The sequence below is a fragment of the Rutilus rutilus genome (genome assembly GCF_951802725.1).
Source record: "Rutilus rutilus genome assembly, chromosome: 8".
NCBI classification, from domain to species: Eukaryota; Metazoa; Chordata; class Actinopteri; order Cypriniformes; family Leuciscidae; genus Rutilus; species Rutilus rutilus.
Genome location: NC_140222.1, coordinates 4,276,051 through 4,296,984, shown reverse-complemented (window position 1 = coordinate 4,296,984; position 20,934 = coordinate 4,276,051). Strand labels below are relative to the sequence as shown.

The window sequence follows — 20,934 nt, the reverse complement described above, 5'->3', positions numbered from 1 at the left end:
GCTTATGGCTAAATACTAATAGAGGTACATTTGTTTCCACCAATCGCTGCACAAGTTAAGGTTACGTATGATGACGAAAGCACGTTAGTGCGAGCCCTCCCGGAACCCATAGAGAATGCATTGCAGTGCCTGCAGTTCGAAAAAAAAAATCTTTGAATGTAAGTCTATGGGAAGACTCTGGGCGATTCTCAGCCAGAGTGAAATCGCCCAAAAAGAGGCGGTACTCCACAGAACGTGACTCGGCGCTGATTGGACTATATCCAGAGGCAGAACAACAGTGAGTGACTGCTAGCGTAACTCTGTGGTTGAATGAGATTGTGATTGAAAGTCCCTTTCACACTTTGGTGGTGCGTCGCCCGATCGTCCTAATGAAGAAACCGCCGCTGTGCATAGGCAGTATATAAACTGGACACAGCGACCCCATTGGATTCAACAGAGAAAAGTGAAGTCAATTAGAAGCACTCACTTCCTGATGGCTGACTGTACTGCGCAGACTCACACTGAGCTTGACGACGTAGATGTGACGTGAGCAACCCGTCTGTCTTCTAGCTGTGCCAAGATCAATCTGAATCATTCCCTTCCGAAACTTGCAGAGACAGAGAGCGTGAGTAGGAGCTGTCCATGAGCTAGGAGCAGGAGAAACTTTTGCTAAGTATTCTGATGAATTATTTTGTCACTTTGTCTCCACATCCCCCCGATTGCCCGCGAGCTTCTCCTCCTGTCCATACGGTAATCTCTCTACTGTGCGACAGAGAGTCGCGTGGTTATGACGCAATCGTTAGCCTGAAAAGCTGAAAAGCTGCTTCTACGGGGCCATAACGTAAGATACAAGGTAATGGAGCCTTTAATACATTTTCGTGTTTCTTTAGAAATAAATAATGGACAAAATGGAGTCTTTAAACGCCTCAGATGTAAAGTTATTCGCTGTCAAAGTGACGCCAAAATGAATGGGAGTCAATGGAATGCTAACAGCAGGTGATGGTCTGCTAATCAATGGCGGCACCCAGGGAAGCTTCAGTATTTTATGAAACAGTGCCCTGTGCGTATGCGGTGCGTGTTGCAGTCAAGCGTGCCGCACAAGCCCTGAAAAGTGAAGCCAAAACGTTTCGATCGCCCCCCAGTGACTGGTCCTAGTATAGGTCATAAACCCCGCCTCCCCGTGTTATTCAACGGGACTTGAGACAAACTAAACAATTGAATTACACTTCAAATATCTTTTTTCTGAAGGTGGTTTCTGTCATTTACTGTAGTTTTTATCACGCTGGTAATTTAAAATAAGTTTGTTTTTAGTTAGTTATTTGATGCTATAAAAATGGTGGTGCGACGTCATGATTGACAGCTGTGATTGACAGGTTCTCTGAGCGAAGTAGTCACTGAAGCACCAACAGACGTTTTTTGGGGATCTTCGGAGGACTGAGGAGATTGGAGCTTTAAATTTAATATCTAAATTTCTATAATTAATTATTTCACACAGAGAGTGAGGGCGGGGCCTTGATTTCGCAGCTTTACTTCCTGCTCACTACTGTGCAGGTCTGGTCCCGAAATCATTACTCCGCAGACTCAAGCCCCAAGATATCAGCGCCATATCGGGACACTGGCGGCTTCAGTTCTCACCAATGGAAGAGAGCGAAGGGGCGTCGTCCATATTTTTTTACAGTCTATGGTTGCAGTGCGTATGCGGTGCAGGAGCAGCACGCGCTATAGTGCTTTCACATATGCACATATGCATATTGCCCGCAAACCCCCGCGCTTTCGCGCTATAATTCACACCACAGTAAGGAGTACTGTATCTCATGCCCTCCACTCCGAAGTGTCGAGTCTGCTGGCGAAAGGGGCTATCGAGAAAGTTCCCGTGTCACAAAACGAGTCGGGCTTCTACAGCCGTTATTTTCTCGTTCCGAAGAAAGGCGGCGGCCCGAGACCCATTTTAGATCTCAGACACCTGAACATGGTACAGCCATTCAGGATGCTCACGACCAGACCCATCCTGGCGCAGATTCGCCCGGGAGACTGGTTCTTCTCAGTAGATCTGAAAAGATGCTTACTTTCACATCCAAGTGAACCCCCGTCACAGGCCATTCTTGAGATTCACCTTCGAGGGGCAAGCATATCAATGCACAGTCCTACCATTTGGACTGTCTCTAGCGCCTCGTACATTCACGAAGTGCATGGATGTGGCTCTCTCCCCCCTGAGACAGCAGGGAGTGCGTATCCTGAACTACCTCGACGACTGACTCATACTGATTCAGTCAGAGGCGGAGTCTCTTACTCACAAATCTTGTGTTTAGTTTAGTTTAGTTTAAAATGTTCTGTTTAGTTTAGTAACATAATTTCTTAATTTCCAATACTTATTCCACTGGATACTGTTGCCTGATGCGATTGCTTCAGCCTTTAATTCATTTCTCAGCTTTATGTGCTCCTTAAGTTCTAAATCTACCCAAGGAGCAGCAGTGGTTCTCACAGTTATTCGTCTCAATGGCGCATATTTATCCATGACTGGCATTATTGAACTAGTAAAAGCCTCTAAGGCTCTATCAGGATCATCCTCAACTAATATCTTTGACCAATCAACATTTCTGACGTCTTCACAATATTCATTTTCATTAAAATGTTTAAATATCCTTTTAACAATCATTTTCTGCCCTGATTTGGGAACCTTAGTTTTCCTATTAATTGAAACTAAATTGTGATCACTAAAACCTACCGGCATAGAAATTGCCTTTGAACATAAGTCTGCGGCATTTGTAAAAATTAGATCAATACATGTAGCTATTTTTGTGCCATCAGATCTATAAGAAACTCTAGTTGATTTTTTAACAACTTGTGATAAATTACAGATCTCTGTTAATGAAAGCAACTTATTTTTTAACTACCAATTGTTCAAATGCCAATCAATATTCAGGTCTCCTAAAAAATATATTTCATATTTTGTATCACAAACTTTGTCTAACATAGTACAAATCTTATCTAAATAAACTATAGGTACATTAGGTGGTCGATAACAAACACCAATTAGGACAGGCCGAAGATGTGGTAACTGTACTTGTAACCACAATGCTTCTACACCCACAAAACCAAAATCATTTTTGCAGGTATTTGATTTTGAACGTAAATTGCAACCCCACCACCATATGCATTTCTATCATATCTATACAGATTGTACCTATTTATATGCAATAACGAATTGTCCATATTTGTATCTAAATGTGTTTCTGATATTGCCAGAATATGCTAATTATTATTTGTTAGAGTTTCCGAAATATCCTGAATCTTATTTCTCAGACTACAGACATTTAAATGTGCTATGCGTAACCCTTTATAAATTAATCTATCTTTTACCATAACCGTTGTATCTGATTGAACATCTGTCAATAGTAGAGCTGTACAACAACCATAAATAACGTCTAACAGAAAAGCATACAGACAAACAAACATAGAAACATACAAACAACCAAAACAACATACACACATACACACCCACACACACACACACACACACACACACACACACACACACACACCCACACTCATGCACACCCCACTTGTCAACATTTATAAGCAAAACCAATTGGCAGCCACACCATCTCCAGACATAAACATAAATTATTTTCACATTACTCTGCGGTAACAGGTACATAAACAAACTTATAATCATTTGGTTATTATGGATGTGAAAGCATGTGAAAAGCACTATAGCACATGCTGCTCCTGCACCGCATATGCACTGCAAACAGACTATGTGTGAAACGGGCAAAATATGATGATTTGATGCTCAAAAAACAGTTATTTTCTTCAGGATTCTTTGATTAAAAGAAAGTTCAAAAGAACAGAAATAGAAATCTTTTGTAATAATAATCACACCGTTCAAAAGTTTGGGGTCAGTAAGAAATTGTATTTATTTTTGGGTGGGGGAAAGTAATAAAATAAATCAATACTTTTATTAATCAAGGATGAATTAAATTGATCAAAAGTTACAGTAAAGACATTTCTAATATTACAAAAGATTCTATTTCTAATAAATGCTGTTCTTTCTATTTCTATTAGATGTCTAAAATGGGATCATCAACATGTGAAAAACTACTTAAACCCCAAATCGTATCAATTTATTTAGAGATTTCTGTAACTTAGAAGAAATAACATCCAAGAAATGCATGCATCCAATAAATGTAACAACCAAGAAATGTAACATCCAAGAAATGCATGCTTACTCAAAATGACATTGCACTAAACATGATGCAAGTAGTTTTACATTTTGTTTAGCCAGAAAACTAACATATCTAGCATGAAGTTTTGTTCTAGCATTAGCCTTACCTGAAGTTTTCATAGCCATACTTGCACCACTTAAATCATTGTCAAGGACACAGCCAAGATAATTAACACTATTTCTGTTTGATATTACACGATCCCCTACCTTGACAGACAGGTTAGGAACCTTGTTCAGTTTACTTTTAGACTCACATAACATGATCCCGTTTTTTACCTAAATGCAATAAGAGTTTATTTTCAGAGAGCCAGTCTCTTACTTTATATAACTCCTCATATCACTTGTATTTTACTGACATCCTTGTCTGAAACCAGTAAAGCAGAGAACAAATTACAGTCACAAACTGCTTGCATATCATTTATGTATAGGAGGAATAAAAGGGGGCCTAAGACACTTCCCTGGGGAACTCCATTATTAATAATAGTTTATTCAGAGAGAAACCCATCAATTTCTACACTTTGAATTCTCCCAGTTTAATAAAAGTTCAACCAGACTATCAGCATACTTTGAAAAACACATGACACTTAATTTATCTTACAGTATTGAATGATTCACTGTTAAAAGCTTTTTGGAGATCCAAGAGTACCATTGCACACATTTTACCTCCATCAATCTGCTTCCTTATAAAATCTGTTAAACACATTTCCTTTTGATCATTTAGCAGACGCTTTTATCTAAAATGACTTACAAATGAGGACAGCAATAGAAGCAATCGAACTAACAACAGGAAAACATTAGAATTAACTAATTTTTTCTTGATGCAAGAAGAAGGAGCAGACAATAAAAATGGACAATAAAAGTTTAATACTTGGTGCAGCAAATACATAAAGAAAGTAAAACTGGAAACAAATAAAGACAGATCTCTCTCTTTATTGATTAACAAAATAATAAAGCATCTCAATCAGCCTCTTCTTCAGCTTCCTGAGCAAGAACAGTTAGTAAAAAAAGTAAAAAAAAAAACACTTGTTCTTTTAAACATATAGATTATATTAAGCAACATTATATATGCGATATTGCTCTTTGGGAAGGAACTTCACCTTTGAGTTGACGTGAATCTCACAGTTAAATATAAACTTTTTAACGTGAAAAATGTTGATAATGTTTCTTTTATACTGTCGATGGTTGTGGCCAGGGCTGAAGAGTTCTAGAATCGCCGGTGTCCCAGATATGAGGTAGTTCAGGGGGTTCGGGGTCATGCTCCCCCGAGAAACTACATATGTGCATTTCCAGACAAATGAAGGCTAAAATCTCCATCACTCTTTCTTTTTCTCTCAGTCTCCCTACTATGGTCTGTCTCTTCCCCTCCTAAAGCTGAGCTTTCTCTGATATTCTTTTGATTTTTGTCTGTCAGTGAAGGAAGTAAACATAGGCTCAACTGATATTTATATACATCAGTTCCCTTACGAGAACGTTCTCTCATACTGCGTTGCAAACGCTGTGGGAAAACTCCTTTTCTCGAGAATATTGAGCCTTTATTTTAAAACGCATTGCAGCTGCACAGGCGAGAGCATCACAGCTCGTGCGAGCACGCTGATAGGCTGTGCTGCGGCAACTGCACGAACCTATGGCGAGTGAGCAGGAGTGCGCAATCCAATGGAAGCGCTTGGCACCCTGCCAGACTCGAGCGTGCCAAATTGGACGTGGCAGGAGAGTATAAATTCGGAGGAAACTCACCATTTGACAGATTTAATCTCCTTCAGCTCTGAGACTTACCTCGTCGCTGACTTCTCCGGATTCAGAAGCCTCTCTCGCCGTTGAACAGCCCTTCAGCGGAACAGCTTCAGTGCCTTGACAGACCTCGCCCAGCTGAACGTTTCCCTGTGGCATCCGGCGAATATCCTTTATAAACGCTTCCATTTCTAAAAGAGCAGAGCACGTTGTTGCAAATGCGCTCCCCCGTGTCTTACAGGCACACCCGGTGCTCTGTCTGTCTCGGAGTCCCGCCGAGGCCGGACACACCGAGGCATCGATCACTAAAGGCGGCTGCCTTTCCTGCGACAGTATCCTGTTGCAGTGCTCCTATTCAGACTCACTCTCTCTACGTCAGAGAGCGAGCCCGCCCACCTTCCGTCTTCGGCGCCACTCGAGCCCCGAACGAAGAAGCGCCGCGAGCAGAGGATGCACGAGCGCGGTGATCTGAGTGCGTGCACACCGGGTCCCTCCCCGCGTGCCTCACCCCCACACCAGGATCTGAACGAATCGACACCTGAGCAAACATTGACGCCGAGCTTCTCCGCGTCATTACTCGCGCTGTCGACGACTGGGCCTTTCTGCATGACCTAGAACGGACACTGAGTGAGTTTTCAAATCTGCGTCACTCATCGCCGAAAGGTGGAAATAGAGTGTTTTAGTCCCGCCGAGGCCGGACCAACCTCCATTTCTCACACATTTCCCAGTCCCCCCCTTAGCGCGGGCGGCTGGAAATGCCAATATTGCAGCAAATGAGCCTGTTATAAAGCATGCTCACTCTAACGGTAGGCTTATGTAATTTCTCCCTGTGGCTCAGTGGTGAAATCTTAAGCTTTTTCACGCCAGAGACCCGTGTTCGAATCCCGGCTCTGGCGGCAGATGAAACTTATGCTGATCGCGGTCAGCTTTCTTACGTACAGAAAGCGAATCTGCCCCTCTCGCCCTCCCATTCACTGGTGGGGCTAGAGTATTTATGAGCCCACGCCGGGCCCGCCCCGCATGACTCACATTTTACAGAAACAAATTCATTTACACCGCTTCTGTGGCTCAGTGATGGAATTTGAGATTCTTGCACTGAAGACCCGAGTTTGAAACTCGGCTGCGCTGAATCTTTTCATCAAAGCGAACAAGCTCGCGCCGGCCCCGCCCCGGCGTGACTCACTCTCTTTGGCAACATCCGAAAACGGGGTTGGTCAGGCTCAAATTGACCCCGCCCCCCATGTAATCCCAGCAATATCTACTGCATTCCCCAGTCCCCTCTTCTCAGGTGGCTGGAAATGTTGATGTTGCAGTCAATGGGCCTGTTATTCATAACATGCACGCCTGCAAACAGGCGATGGTTTTACGGTGATACAAATAAAGCACAAAAGGGAGCTCTATTCTGTAGGTTACATGCCTACTAAAAAGTGTGAACCCCTACACATAGGCACTGTTTCCACAGTTTCAATATTCCCCCGACACAGGCTGGAAGTTTAATAAATGTAGCGCGTGTGCCAACTGTGATGTATGCACCCCTACACACAAACACTGTTTCCACAGTCTCAATTTTTTTCCCAGCTCCGGAAGTTTAATAACGTAGCGCGTGTGCCTACTGTGATGTATGCACCCCTACACATAACCACTGTTTACACAGTCTTAAACTTTCCCCTAGCTCACGCTGGAAGTTTAATAAACGTAGCGCGTGTGCCTACTGTGATGTATGCACCCCTACACTCACACACTATACACTCAACAGTCTCACAAGCTGGCCGGACGGCCGGGTCCCTAAAACATGGATGTGGCTGTCTCCCCCCTGAGACAGTGGGGAATGCGCATTCTGAATTGCCTCAACAACTGGCTCATACTGACTCAGTCAGAGGCGGAGTCTCTTACTCACAAAGGACTGGCTCCTCGGCCATCTAGAACGCCTTGGGCTCAGAGTGAACCTTGCCAAGAGTACGCTGTCCCCCAGCCAACGGATCACGTTCCTGGGAACAGTTCTCATCTCGGTACATAGAGCATGCCCCTCACCAGACTGGGCTCTCTCAATCCAGCGCCTCGCTGTCTCGTTCAAAGTGGGCTCTCTCGCGTCCCTCAGAACGTTTCAAAGGGCTCTGGGCCTTATGGCCTCTGCATCGTCAGTACTCCCAACTAGGCCAACTGCGAATGCGCCCCCTTCAGCTGTGGCTAAAGCCACAGGTTCCGGCTCATGCGTGGCGTTTGGGCCACCTACACATCAGGGAAAACCAGCGTTGCATCAAAGCCCTGGCCCCCTGGAAGGACGCCAGCTAGTACCAGCAGGGCGTGAGCATGAGTCCCGGGGAATGCACATTCTGAACTACCTCGAGGACTGGCTCATATTGACTCAGTCAGAGGCGGAGTCCCATACTCACAAAGCCTGGCTCCTCGGCCATCTAGAATGCCTCGGGCTCAGGGTAAACTTTTCCAAGAGTATACTGTCCCCCAGCCAATGAATCACATTTCTGGGAACAGTTCTTGACTCCTTACATATGAGAGCATGGCCCACACCGGACCGAGCTCTATCAATTCAGTCATTCAAAGAGGGCTCCAGCATACCCCTCCGAACGTTTCAGAGGATCTTGGGCCTTATGGCTTCGGCATCATCAGTACTCCAACTAAGCCTACTGCGTATGCAACCTCTTCAGCTGTGGCTAACACCTCAAGTACCACCCCATGCATGGCGCTCGGGCCTCGTGAATATCAGGGTGGACCAGCGCTGTATCAAAGCTCTGGACCCCTGGAAAAACACCAGCTGGTACCAGCAGAGTGTGAGCATGGGTTTGGTCTCAGAGATAAGGGTCATTTCAACAGACGCTTCCAACTTCGGTTAGGGAGCCCTGTACGAGGGCAGGCCTGCCTCCGGCCTCTGGTCGAGCTCGGAGAAACACCTACACATCAACTGCCTCGAGATGAGAGCGGTTTTATAGCCCTAAAAACCTTACTCCCATATCTGGTGGGACACCACGTCTTGGTCCGCAGGGACAACATGTCAGTGGTCTCCTACATAAATCGCCAGGGTGGCCTCAGGTCCCGCAACCTGTTCGCCATAGCCACACAGATACTGTTATTGGCTCAAACCAACCTGCGCTCACTCAGGGCAGCTCACGTGCCGGGCACGATGAACATAGGAGCAGACATGCTTTCTCGGGGCAATGTTCCCCCAGAAGAATGGTCATTTGAGAAGGCAGAAGTAGACCTCTTCGCCTCAGAAGACAACTGTCACTGCCCAATATTCTTTTCAAAGAGCAGGGATACGCTGGCCCACAAGTGGCCCAGCCTCCCCCTCTATGCGTTCCTCCCGGTCTCGATGCTCCCTCAGGTCATTGAACGGATCAGGAACACGAAATGCACAGTCCTTCTGGTAGCCCCCCTCTGGCAAACCCAGTTTTGGTTCCCAGACCTAATGCAACTGTCTGTGATAGCTCCATGGCCTATCCCGCTGAGGAGCGACCTCCTAGCGCAGGCAAACAGGACTATCTGGCACCCTCGTCCCGACTTGTGGGCCCTCCATGCATGGTCACTCAACGGCCCCAGGACCTCCCAGAGAGCGTCCTGAATACCATTATGGAGGCTAGAGCTCCTACTAGGTGCCTCTACCACCTTAAATGGTCAGTGTTCTCCAGCCGGTGTTTAGCTCGGGACCTCGACCCACACACTTGTGAAGTACCAACGGTACTTCCTTTTCTCCAAGAGCTTCTGGACGCGGGACGCTTCCCCTCCACGCTCAAAGTGTATTTGGCAGCTATTGCAGCCTTCCACATGCAGGTGGCCGGCTCTGCCTTGGGTAAAAACGACCTCATAGTTCGCTTCCTTAAAGGAGCCAGGAGACTTAACCTGCCTCGACCACCTTCAGTGCCAGCTTGGGACCTTTCTCTGGTTCTGCGGGCTCTTAAGGGACCCCTAAGGGACCACTTCTGATCTAAGACCTCTCTCTCTTAAAATGGCTCTGCTGTTGGCACTGGCGTCTGTAAAAAGAGTGGGGGACTTACAAGCGCTCTCCACGAGTGCTTCCTGTCTTGAGTTTGGACCTAATGACTCTAAAGTCGTCCTTAAGCCAAGACACGGATATATACCAAAGGTGCTCTCAACACCGTTCAGAGACCAGGTTATTTCTCTATCAGCGCTCCCAGTTTCGGGAGAAAATAGTGATACTCACACGCTCTGCCCCGTTAGAGCTCTGAGAATATATTTGGAGCGTTCGGCCTCTTTCAGACAGTCTGAACAGCTCTTTATCTGTTTCGGGGGCCGCACCAAGGGGCTGGCCATCACGAAACTCACGCCATCCAGATGGATAGTGGATGCTATTGCTCTGGCAAACACCTCACTTGGCCTCCCGTGTCCCATAGGTGTAAGAGCTCACTCCACAAGAGGCATGGCTTCCTCTTGGGCTTCGTCCAGTGGAGTTCCTATTGCAGACATTTGTGCGGCGGCCGACTGGTCTGCTCTGTCCACCCAGGACCCAGGCCAGTGTATAACTCAGGCACACTGTGTGACCTCTCAATTTTATGTGGGAATAATATTTTAGGTCCCTGGCTCTTTCGATATCATTCACATATTTGTATATAATTTTAGACCCGACGTTCCGGTCTGTGATATTCAGATCTGTGGTCCGGTCTGTGGCTCCCTGGATTCTCAGAGTAGTCACAGGCGAATAGCACTGCGTTTTAAACTGGGTTCCCACAGCGTTTGCAACACAGTACGAGAGGACATTCAGAAGCCTCTCTCGCCGTTGAACAGCCCTTCAGCGGAAGGGCTGTTCAAGAGATAAGGGAACGAGTACTGCGTTGCCTTGCCGTGCTATTTCGATCATATCAGGTGTTTTCGCTTCAGTCGATATAGACCTGTCAAATGGCGAGTTTTCTCCGAATTTATACTCTCCTGCCGCGTCCAATTTGGCGTGCTCGAGTCTGGCAGGGCGCCAATCGTTCTCATTGGATCGTGCACTCCTGCTCACTCGCCATAGGCTCGTGCAGCTGCCGCAGCACAGCTTATCAGCGCGCTCACCTGTGCAGCTGCAATGCGTTTTAAAATGAAGGCTTCAAAATTCTCGAGAAAAGGAGTTTTCCCACAGCGTTTGCAACGCAGTACCGAGGTTACGTAAGTAACCAAGTACGTTTTCCTGATTATTTTTGTCTGTTGTTTAACATTTCTATCCTAAAACAGCTATCAAATATGAAATGTTTAGTTTAGCTTTATTTGATCTCACACTTCATGACCGTTAACTAAAGCGCTAGAACATGCACTCAGCAGCTTCTGTGAACATAAAGCCTGTCTACTTTAATTTGATTGGTCATCTCAATATTCTGATGTTGATGAGCGGCGACAGACCGCAGAGCTGTGCAATATCCTTGCAGCACTAAAGTAGAGTTAATACTATATTAGGGAATTATTTCACAACCTTTGTTATATACACCTCAGAAATATACTGAAGTCTGGAGCTCGGTGACGTCATAACTGGCTACAGCCGTGGTTGTGGCTGGTTAGACAAGCTAATAGGAAAGAGAGGCGGCATCGCACTTGAAAGTGCTGGAACTGAAGATAAGCTACTTAATGTGAGTTTTTGTGTGACTGTGTAGATTAGATAATTGAGTGAAGCTCTTCTCACATGCAGTGCAGTGATACGGTTTCTCTCCAGTGTGGATCCTCTCGTGTCTTTTCAGATGTCCTGACTGACTGAATCTCTTGTCACAGTGTGAACACTTGTAAGGTTTCTCTCCAGTGTGAATTCTCTGGTGCCGTTTCAAAACTACAGCTGTGATAAAAGTCTTCTCACACTCATAGCACACATGATTTCTTTCACCAGTGTGTATTTTCTGATGAACTTTTAAACTCTGCAGATGTGAAAAACTCTTTCCACACAAAGAACATGAATGTGGTTTCTCCTGTGAATGAACTGTCATGTGTTTCTTCAGGTTTGAAGCCCTCAAAAATGTTTTACCACATTGATCACAATCATGCAGTTTCTTTCCAGTGTGGATGACCATGTGTTCCTGAAGGTGTCCTTGATGTCTAAAACTCTTCCCACACTGATCACATGAGAATGGTTTCTCTCCAGTGTGAATCCTCATGTGAACCTGAAAGTGTCCTTGTTGTGTAAAACTCTTCCCACACTGATCACATGTGAATGGTTTCTCTCCAGTGTGAATCCTCATGTGAACCTGAAAGTGTCCTTGTTGTGTAAAACTCTTCCCACACTGATCACATGTGAACGGTTTCTCTCCAGTGTGGATGATCATGTGAACATTGAGATTCTGTTTGTATGTGAAACTCTTTCCACACTGAGTGCAAGTGAAAGATTTCTGAGATCTTCTTTGATGTTTCTCCACTTCATTCACTTCTTCATTCTCATCCATCGAGCCTGAAATTAAAGTTAAAAAAGTGCTCAGTAAATCAGTAAAAAAAATGATGTAGTGAAAAATATATATATAAAACCCAGATGTAATTGCAGAAAGTATTGAGTTTTGTTCAAAGAACTGATATACAAGATTATGATGATTTTGATCCATTATGTCCCTGGAATTTTCCATGAAAGGGGTACATTAATGTACTAGACATTATTTTTTATTTATTCATTAGAGTCACACATCTATAGAGCCCCTAATAATGGGATATTATGATGGGAGGGAAACAAATATTTCAATGCTTTTGTGTTCCCGCAAGAAACTTTTTGATACTCGCAAAACGTCATCGATATTTGCGAGAAAACACAAAATTTCTCGTGGGAACGCAAACGCTTTTGCGAAGGAGATGTAAGGGCGTCCTCAGGCAGTGGTTCAGGCTTTAGGATTGTCGAATAAAGAAACATTATCAGCATGCTGGTGTAAAACTGTATATTTCTTATCCATTACCACCCATCGCTACCAACCATGGACAGTTAATATAGTAAAAAATATGTGGGAGAGCATTGCAAGTTTGTGCCTTTATTTTAAGGGTGCAACAATACATGCATTCACACCAAACCGTACGGTACGGATGTCATGATTCGGCGCATGCAGTCACACAACGAATACATTAAGTCAAAGGCAATCCAGGCTCAAATCCAGAAGGGGGCGCATGCTCTAATGCAATGCTGTTTGCTAACAATAAAAAGTGCAGAAGAAGAAGAAACGATTGATCGATATGTTTACATCTCTCAACCTGTGTTTTAACTGCGGAAAGATATCAATAAAACAGCTTGAGAATAATATCTCACGTAGCATTACATTTACCTCCATAATAACATTTTAAAAATACGCAATAATGCTATAATTTTAACACTCCTTGTTTTTACACAAACTACACCACGTGTAGCAAAGTCTATTTATTTGTAATGCAAGATAATAACAATATTTTGGAATGTGCTAAACTGTATTAAGACATATCCATAATTTCGTTGCAGTAATTGTGAACCAGATATAAAATAAACAGAACGAAAATGCTCAGATAATACTAATATTGACTTACAGATAATAAACATCCTTGTTTAAAAAAAAATTGCACCTGGTTCATATTATTTGCTAGCCTGGCAAGTCACCATAGACACGGCTCAATCCGAGGGGCGGGATAAACACTGTCTTTCAAATACCCTCTGCACGCAATAGGACAGCGCTTCAACCAACCAGAGCGTTTTCCCAACAGCGGAGCTAGTTGATAGATTCAACTTTTGCCATATCTGGCCGGCAAAACTACGAACACATCTTCCTTTTTTAAGAATGACCTAAGTGCCGTTCTTTGTTCTTTTCTCAAAGAAAAGCTTAACTCCAATTCCTCCAGAGTCGCGGCCAAAGCCGATTCAAAAGACCGCTGTTTGTCTTCAGCCATTCTTTGTTTTCAAGTAGCAGGGAATTCACACGGAACCGTCACACTGTCGTCATTCTGTTAAGCCCGCCCACCGACTCTATACACGATGTGATTGGCCTGACCAGAGTTTGTTTTGTCCAGCTCGAAAGTCAACAGAGAGTTGCTAGACTACCCTGGAAGCAAAATAAATGTTGCTGCCGCTAGGCTGCGTCTAGATTTCTAGGCTAATTATTTGCTGCTTTAATTCTAATTCACAACTAGATTTTTCCTACTATAACAGAGCCAAATCTGATGAACTGCTTTATAACCTTAATGTTCTTCAGCCTCACTAATGAAGAATAGGGATGGGTACCGAAACCCGGTATTAAACGGGCCCCGGTGCTGAATTATGAAAGACTGCTGGATCGATAAGCTCGGACGATATTGCTATTAAGAAATTATTATCTTGCAAATTTAATCTCGCCAGCAACTTCTATATATAATAATATTGAACCATTTGTCTGTGATGCATTTTTGCTAAAGAGAGAGAGTGTGTGTGTGTGTGTGTGTGTGTGTGTGAGAAAGAGAGAGAGAGAGCAATCTTTCATGCGCACAACACAACAGCCCTGCTTAATGAGTGACGATGAGGACAGAACTAAACATTCAAACGGTTTCACTTTAGATCTTTGATATTAAACTCATTTTATTTTAGATTTAGATTTTGGCTTCCAATGATTATAAAAAAGAAGATATTTGAGGTATAACCATTAAAAACTAAAGCCGTATTCTGTCTAGCGCAACTTCCTTCCCTTCACAGCGGTGCGCTGTCATTTCTCCCTAAAACCCAAACGTAACGTCAGAATCTGCACGATCGGTGATTGTTGTAAAATGTAGTCTATACTGTTGCTAAACTGCGGGATGCGTTCCAAATGCGGCGCGCGCTCCGAAACACACCGCAACGTGACAAGCAACGTATATTTTTGGCTTTGTGTGCGCATCTAAACGATCAAATATACACACAAATATGTCAAAATGGCCGTCTTGGAGATTCACTTAAACAGTTTATTCACTTAAATACAGTTTATGTCTTAAATGGGCGTAAATAGTTGGGAGAAAATATGATGCGTAATAATGATTAGATCTGCATTTGGTCTTAAAGAGGCAGCAGTCTAATAAACCTTCTGACGATTGCTCCATTAATGTGAATCAAACAACAAAAGGCAAAGAGAAAATCAGTCGCAGCTCTTGAATTAATAATTTTGGCTTTTATGAGCTTTAATCTATCTATGATAAACGATTAAGTGTTATTTTACATCTGACTTTATTAATGTCTTTTTAGCCCATATTACTCCTGAACAGTAATGTAGACATTACTGAAATTAAAGCACTGGGTATATACATTTGTATATTTGTTTTATTGTATAATTTTTTTTGGTTTGGCCATGTGTGTTTTTGGTGTCCTATGTCTTCTGTATATAAAACACAGAAGCCTGCACCCTTCTGCATAACATACATGTTTTATTTGTTTTGTTAAAGCATTGCTTTTTCCTTTGCTATAGATATTTATTTTACATTTCAAAATATAAAGCAATATTAATTATATTCTAAATAATTTTTTTCCCCTTTTTTTTTATATAACAAAAAGAACCGATAAGAATACCATTAAAGTACCGGATTGTTAAGGAGTAGGCCTATCGGTAAGAGTAGTAATACCGTTAAAACCCTAACAATACCCATCCATCAGGAATAAACACCAACCTCTTTGTTCTTCAGTGTGTTTCATTCTGCAGTGTTCTGGATCTCTCATGTTCTCACTGTCCTTCAATAAACTCTGTCTTTGCAGATTTCAGCTCTTCCTGATGGTTTGATGCTCGTCTTCACTTGTAGCTGATGGGAATATTCCCGCATTTATTGGTGAATTGCAGTGGGAGGAGCTTCACTGAAGGAGGAGGAGCTTCACTGAAGGAGGAGGAGCAGATCCGACAAAATCAAGAAGAAATCACTTACTGAGTTAAAAAAAAAATAGTCCACCCACTTTAAGTATTTATGGTCACATTATAAAAAATTAAGAATAAAAAAAAGATTAAAACATAAACATATATTTACAGATTTGCAAGAAACAAATGGCGCACCAATACAGTTAACTCAACTTTTTTTGTTTATTGTGTTGCATATGAAACATGGTTCATCACAGATTATTGAAATAAAAGCATTATAAAACTTACCTATATCTTGTAGATGTCACAATAGCTGATCGTGTCGTTTGCTCAAATCTGTTGACAATAAAATTAGCTTGAAATGTCAATTTACAGATCTGAAGACATCAGCATAATGAATGAGGAGAAAACAGGATCTATTGACATGATATAAAGAGGCTTTTCAGCTGCTCTGATAATAGTGATGAGCCATAGACTATCAATACTCATTCAACAAGAATATAGAGAATACAAGAATGATACAGTAAAATATAACAACAGTAATATAAACGTAAATATAAAGACAGCCGCTGATGACATTATCAACCCTTGTAATTTGTCCATATGAATCCGATTCCCTAATAACTTCATAACAACAAGTAGTTCGCTAACATCTTACCGTTTTGTATGGGAAAAGAAACAGACACACGATGAAAAGCTTTCTGAATAGACCCCGTAAAATGTTGCGTAAACCGTGTAAACTTTATAGCACAGTTACATGATTTAACGTGTGAACTGTTTACAAACTTAACGTCTAAATCAGTCAAATCATGTAACGTGACTGTCGTAAAATGCAGTCTACTGCGGGGTATCCTTTATTTTAAAAAGAGTTATTAAAGGTGCATTAAACTGCAAAAGAGACTGATCCCACACGCAGTGTTTACAGTTTAACTCAGGGGTTAATTATTATTTTGACAACTGATTGTTTAATGCAATACTGTGTTTTAAATTGTGCAAATAGATCCACAGTTCCAGTTCTCAAAAGTACATCACAAAATAAAAGTCACAACAACAAGCGCGGCTTACGAGTTCCTACTTGTGTAAATTTTAGGGTTGGTGATGTTACTAACATACTAACCCGTGACGTAGCTCATAGTAGTCCCTACCAGCCGTTTGTTGTGGTCCTTAAAAAGCCATTTCTTTAAAAGTAAATATCTCCCTTTGCTTTGAACTTTGATCGTTGTAACTTTGCAGATGTTGTTTATGCTCAAACAGCAACATTACACACTAACTAAAGTTAGAAAAGTCAAATCATAATCAACCACCTCTTTAAGGTCATTTCGCAATTTCAATCATCATACAATAACCAGCCACAAACCCACCAAAATGTAAATCAGATTTACGCTCTATAAGTGGAGAACCGCAGTGTTTGTTATGATTGTTAATACTGATTAGATAATCATCATAAAAGTAGGGGGATTATCGTTATATTGAGATATCACAATGTGACAATATGTTGATGTAAACGAGATGATTCATAAAATAGAATTAGTTTTATTCAAGGCTCAGCTTACTGTATAAGGTATATTTCAACTAAAAATGTGAATCCTGTCATGTACGCACCCTCATGTCGTTTCAAACCTGTAAGATTTTTGTTTAACTTCCAAAAAAAAAATAAAAAAAATGTATGAAACCTTAAAGGGTTAGTTCACCCAAAAATGAAAATTCTGTCAGTAATTACTCACCCTCATGTTGTTCCAACCATGTAAGTCTTTCGTTCATCTTCGGAACACAAATTAAGATATTTTTGATGAAATCTGACAGAATTTTGACTCCTCCATAGGCTTCCAGTGTGACCGAAACTCACCGGCCCAGAATAGTTATTAAAACATCGTTAAAATAGTCCAAGTAACTACAGTGGCACTACATTAAGTTTATCATGCGACGAGAATACTTTTTGTGCGCAAAAACAAACAAAAATAACGACTTTATTCCACTTTTCATTTCCTTCTCTCTGGGCCTCGTAGTGTGTTTGCGCTGCGCGTCTGTGTTGCACGTCATCACGCAACACACACATGACCGGCGTCGGCCAATAGTGAGCCTACGTGGTGATGTGTAACACAGACGCGCTGCGCAAAAACACTACGCAAACCAACTAGACATCCAGAGAGAAGGAAATGAATAGTGGAATAAAGTCGTTATTTTTGTTTGTTTTTGCGCACAAAAAGTATTCTCGTCGCTTGATATACTTAAGATTGAGCCACTGGAGTCACTTGGACTATATTAACGATCTCTTTAATAACTTTTCTGGGCCAGCAAGTTTCGGTCACACTGGAAGCCTATGGAGGAGTGAAACATGGCTCAGATTTCATCAAAAATATCTTAATTTGTGTTCCGAAGATGAACGAAGGTCTTACGCGGTTGGAACAACATGAGGGTGAGTAATTACTGACAGAATTTTAATTTTTGGGTGAACTAACCCTTTAAAGATTTCTGTCCCTCCATTTAAAGTCCATTCCTCTAAAACTTGTATAATGTTGAATATAATGTATAATAATGCAATGGGGGAATATGTGTGTATCCTGATAATAATATAAAATAACAATAATATTATTTTAATAAAAAGTTTTTTTTTTTTTAACTCTTTATTTTGGCTTAAAGTAAGTATTGTGAGTTCTGTATCACGTTTTGTATCGAATCGTGACACAAGTGTATTGTTAGTGTATTATTAAGTGTAGTGTATTATTGTCCTATCATCAAGTGTTCGAAAATAGAAACAAATAAAGTGTGGGAGTAAACATATTGTTATGGCCTTTGTGTAGACATATAAAGATGGCAATCTTTAAACATGACTGTTTGGATTTAATCATTTGTTAATGTCAACATTTACTACTACATTTTAAACATTTATTAATTAACATTGATGAATGGAGTATGTAACATGAAGGATCAAGGTATAATTAATATATTTATATTTTTGTATGTAAAAAGTACAGTACATTTTCATGGTTCAGTATACTGTTTGACAATTTTTGTAATAAAGTTTAGCACTATTTTATGTGTCATGTTTGTTTTCATTCAGTAGGCTATCCATTTTGTAAACTATTTAAAACTCCACTATAGGTCGACCTCTAATAAATGCTGTTATGAAACTTACCTATATCTTGCAGATATCTGATCGTGTCGTTTGCTCAAATCTGTTGACAATAAAATTAGCTTAATGTGACAATTTACAGATCTGAAGACATCAGCATAATGAATGAGGAGAAAACAGGATCTATTGACATGAAATAAAGAGGCTTTTCAGCTGCTCTGATAATAGTGATGAGCCATAGACTATCAATACTCATTCAACAAGAATATAAAATATATAACAACAGTAATATAAATGTAAATATAAAGACAGCCGCTGATGACATTATCAACCCTTGTAATTTGTCCATATGAATCCGATTCCCTAATAACTTAATAACAACAAAGTAGTTCGCTAACATCTTACCGTTTTGGATGGGAAAAGAAAGAGACACATGATTAAAGCCTTTCTGTATAGACCCCGTAATATGTCGAGTAAACCGTGTAAACTATATACGTTAGTAGTTAACGTTACGTGATTTAACGTGTGAACTGTTTACCTCAAAAGACTCAGGAGACGCGCGACGGTGAGAGTGGTGACGTCATCACCGCGAGACGAAATAAATGATAGATTTTCAAAAACTAATTTTTAAACATAACTTATCTCCACACAACCCTGTGATTTGGAACAAAAAATATATATCGTTTAAAAATAAATCTTTATTTTAGAGAAACTGGTCAAATAACAGTCAGACAGTTATATAAGAATAATGAACATCTCTTTACTGTGAATTCCTTAATTATTATAAGATCCCTGTAACTACTAAAGAGTTTGATGTAGTATTTGATGGCATTCCCAGTGGCCTTATTCAACTTTTATCAGGCATGTTTTTTAAAAGACTCTTCTGCTCACAATGACTGCATTAAAAAAAACAGTACTATTGTGAAATGTTATTCAATTTTTTTAATTTTTTTTTTTAAATCTATGTGAATATATAGTAAAGTATAATTTGTTTCTGTGACCAAGGCTGAATTTTAGCATTATTACTCCAGTCTTCAGTGTCACATGATCCTTCAGAAATCATTCTAACACCCGTTTCAGACATACTCCGTGTGCAGTGCGTGCGGTGCGTGTTGCAGTCATAGACAGTAAAAGAAATGGACACAGCGACCCCATTGGATTCAATGGAGAAAAGTGAAGTCAATTAGAAGCACTCACTTCCTGATGGCTGAGCGTACTGGGCAGACTCACACTGAGCTTGACGACGTAGATGTGACGTGAGCAGCCCGTCTGTCTTCTAGTAGCTGTGCCGAGAGAAATCTGAATCATTCCCTTCCGAAACTTGCAGAGACGGAGAGTGTGAGTAGGAGCTGTCCATGAGCTAGGAGCAGGAGCAGCTTTTGCTAAGTATTCTGATTAATTATTTTGTCATTTTGTCTCCACATCCCCCCGATTGCCCGCAAGCTTCTCCTCCTGTCCATACGGTAATCTCTCTACTATGCGACAAAGAGTCGCGTGGTTATGACGCAATCGTTAGCCTATTTTTAGAAAAACTGCTTCTACGGGGCCATAACGTAAGATACAAGGTAATGGAGCCTTTTATACATTTTCGTGTTTCTTTAGAAATAAATAATGGACAAATGGAGTCTTTAAACGCCTCAGATGTAAAGTTATTCGCTGTCAAAGTGACGCCAAAATGAATGGGAGTCAATGGGATGCTAACAGCAGGTGATGGTCTGCTAATCAATGGCGGCACCCAGGGAAGCTTCAGTTTTTTCTGAAACATTGGCCCCCTGGTTGCAGTCAAGCGTGCCGCACAAGCCCTGAAAAGTGAAGCCAAAACGTTTCGATCACCCCCCAGTGACTGGTCCTAGTATAGTTCCTCTCTCGACGCGGCTGGACTCGTCTCTTTCGGCGGATCAGCGGAGGAGTTTAATGATGATGCAGTTTCCGTGGCGGCATTTGAGGATGAGGATTGGTCAGGCTGCGGACCCCGATGGCTTGGCAAGCCATCCCCGAAGTGTCAGATTGGGTGATGAATATCATAAAGCAGGGTTACTCGCTTCAGTTTGCCCGCAGACCCCTGCGCTTGCGTGCTATAATTCACACCACAGTAAGGAGTACTGTATCTCATGCCCTCCACTCCGAAGTGTCGAGTCTGCTGGCAAAAGGGGCTATCGAGAAAGTTCACGTGTCACAAATCGAGTCGGGCTTCTACAGTCGTTATTTTCTCA

At 41.8% G+C, this 20,934-nt stretch overlaps 1 protein-coding gene across 1 annotated transcript in view; it reads right to left on the bottom strand.

The window, feature by feature from the left end:
- Positions 1 to 11,046: 11,046 nt before the first annotated feature.
- The window catches only part of LOC311294749 (uncharacterized protein), a 33,323-nt gene continuing 23,435 nt past the window's right edge, over positions 11,047 to 20,934 (bottom strand). The window contains exons 4-5 of the mRNA XM_084415779.1: positions 15,470 to 15,546; positions 11,047 to 12,311 (exon numbers count right to left, since the gene is read on the bottom strand). Of these exons, the coding sequence (XP_084271905.1) occupies positions 11,497 to 12,311; positions 15,470 to 15,546 (892 nt within the window). The 3' untranslated portion in view covers positions 11,047 to 11,496. The remainder of the gene's footprint in view (positions 12,312 to 15,469; positions 15,547 to 20,934) is intronic.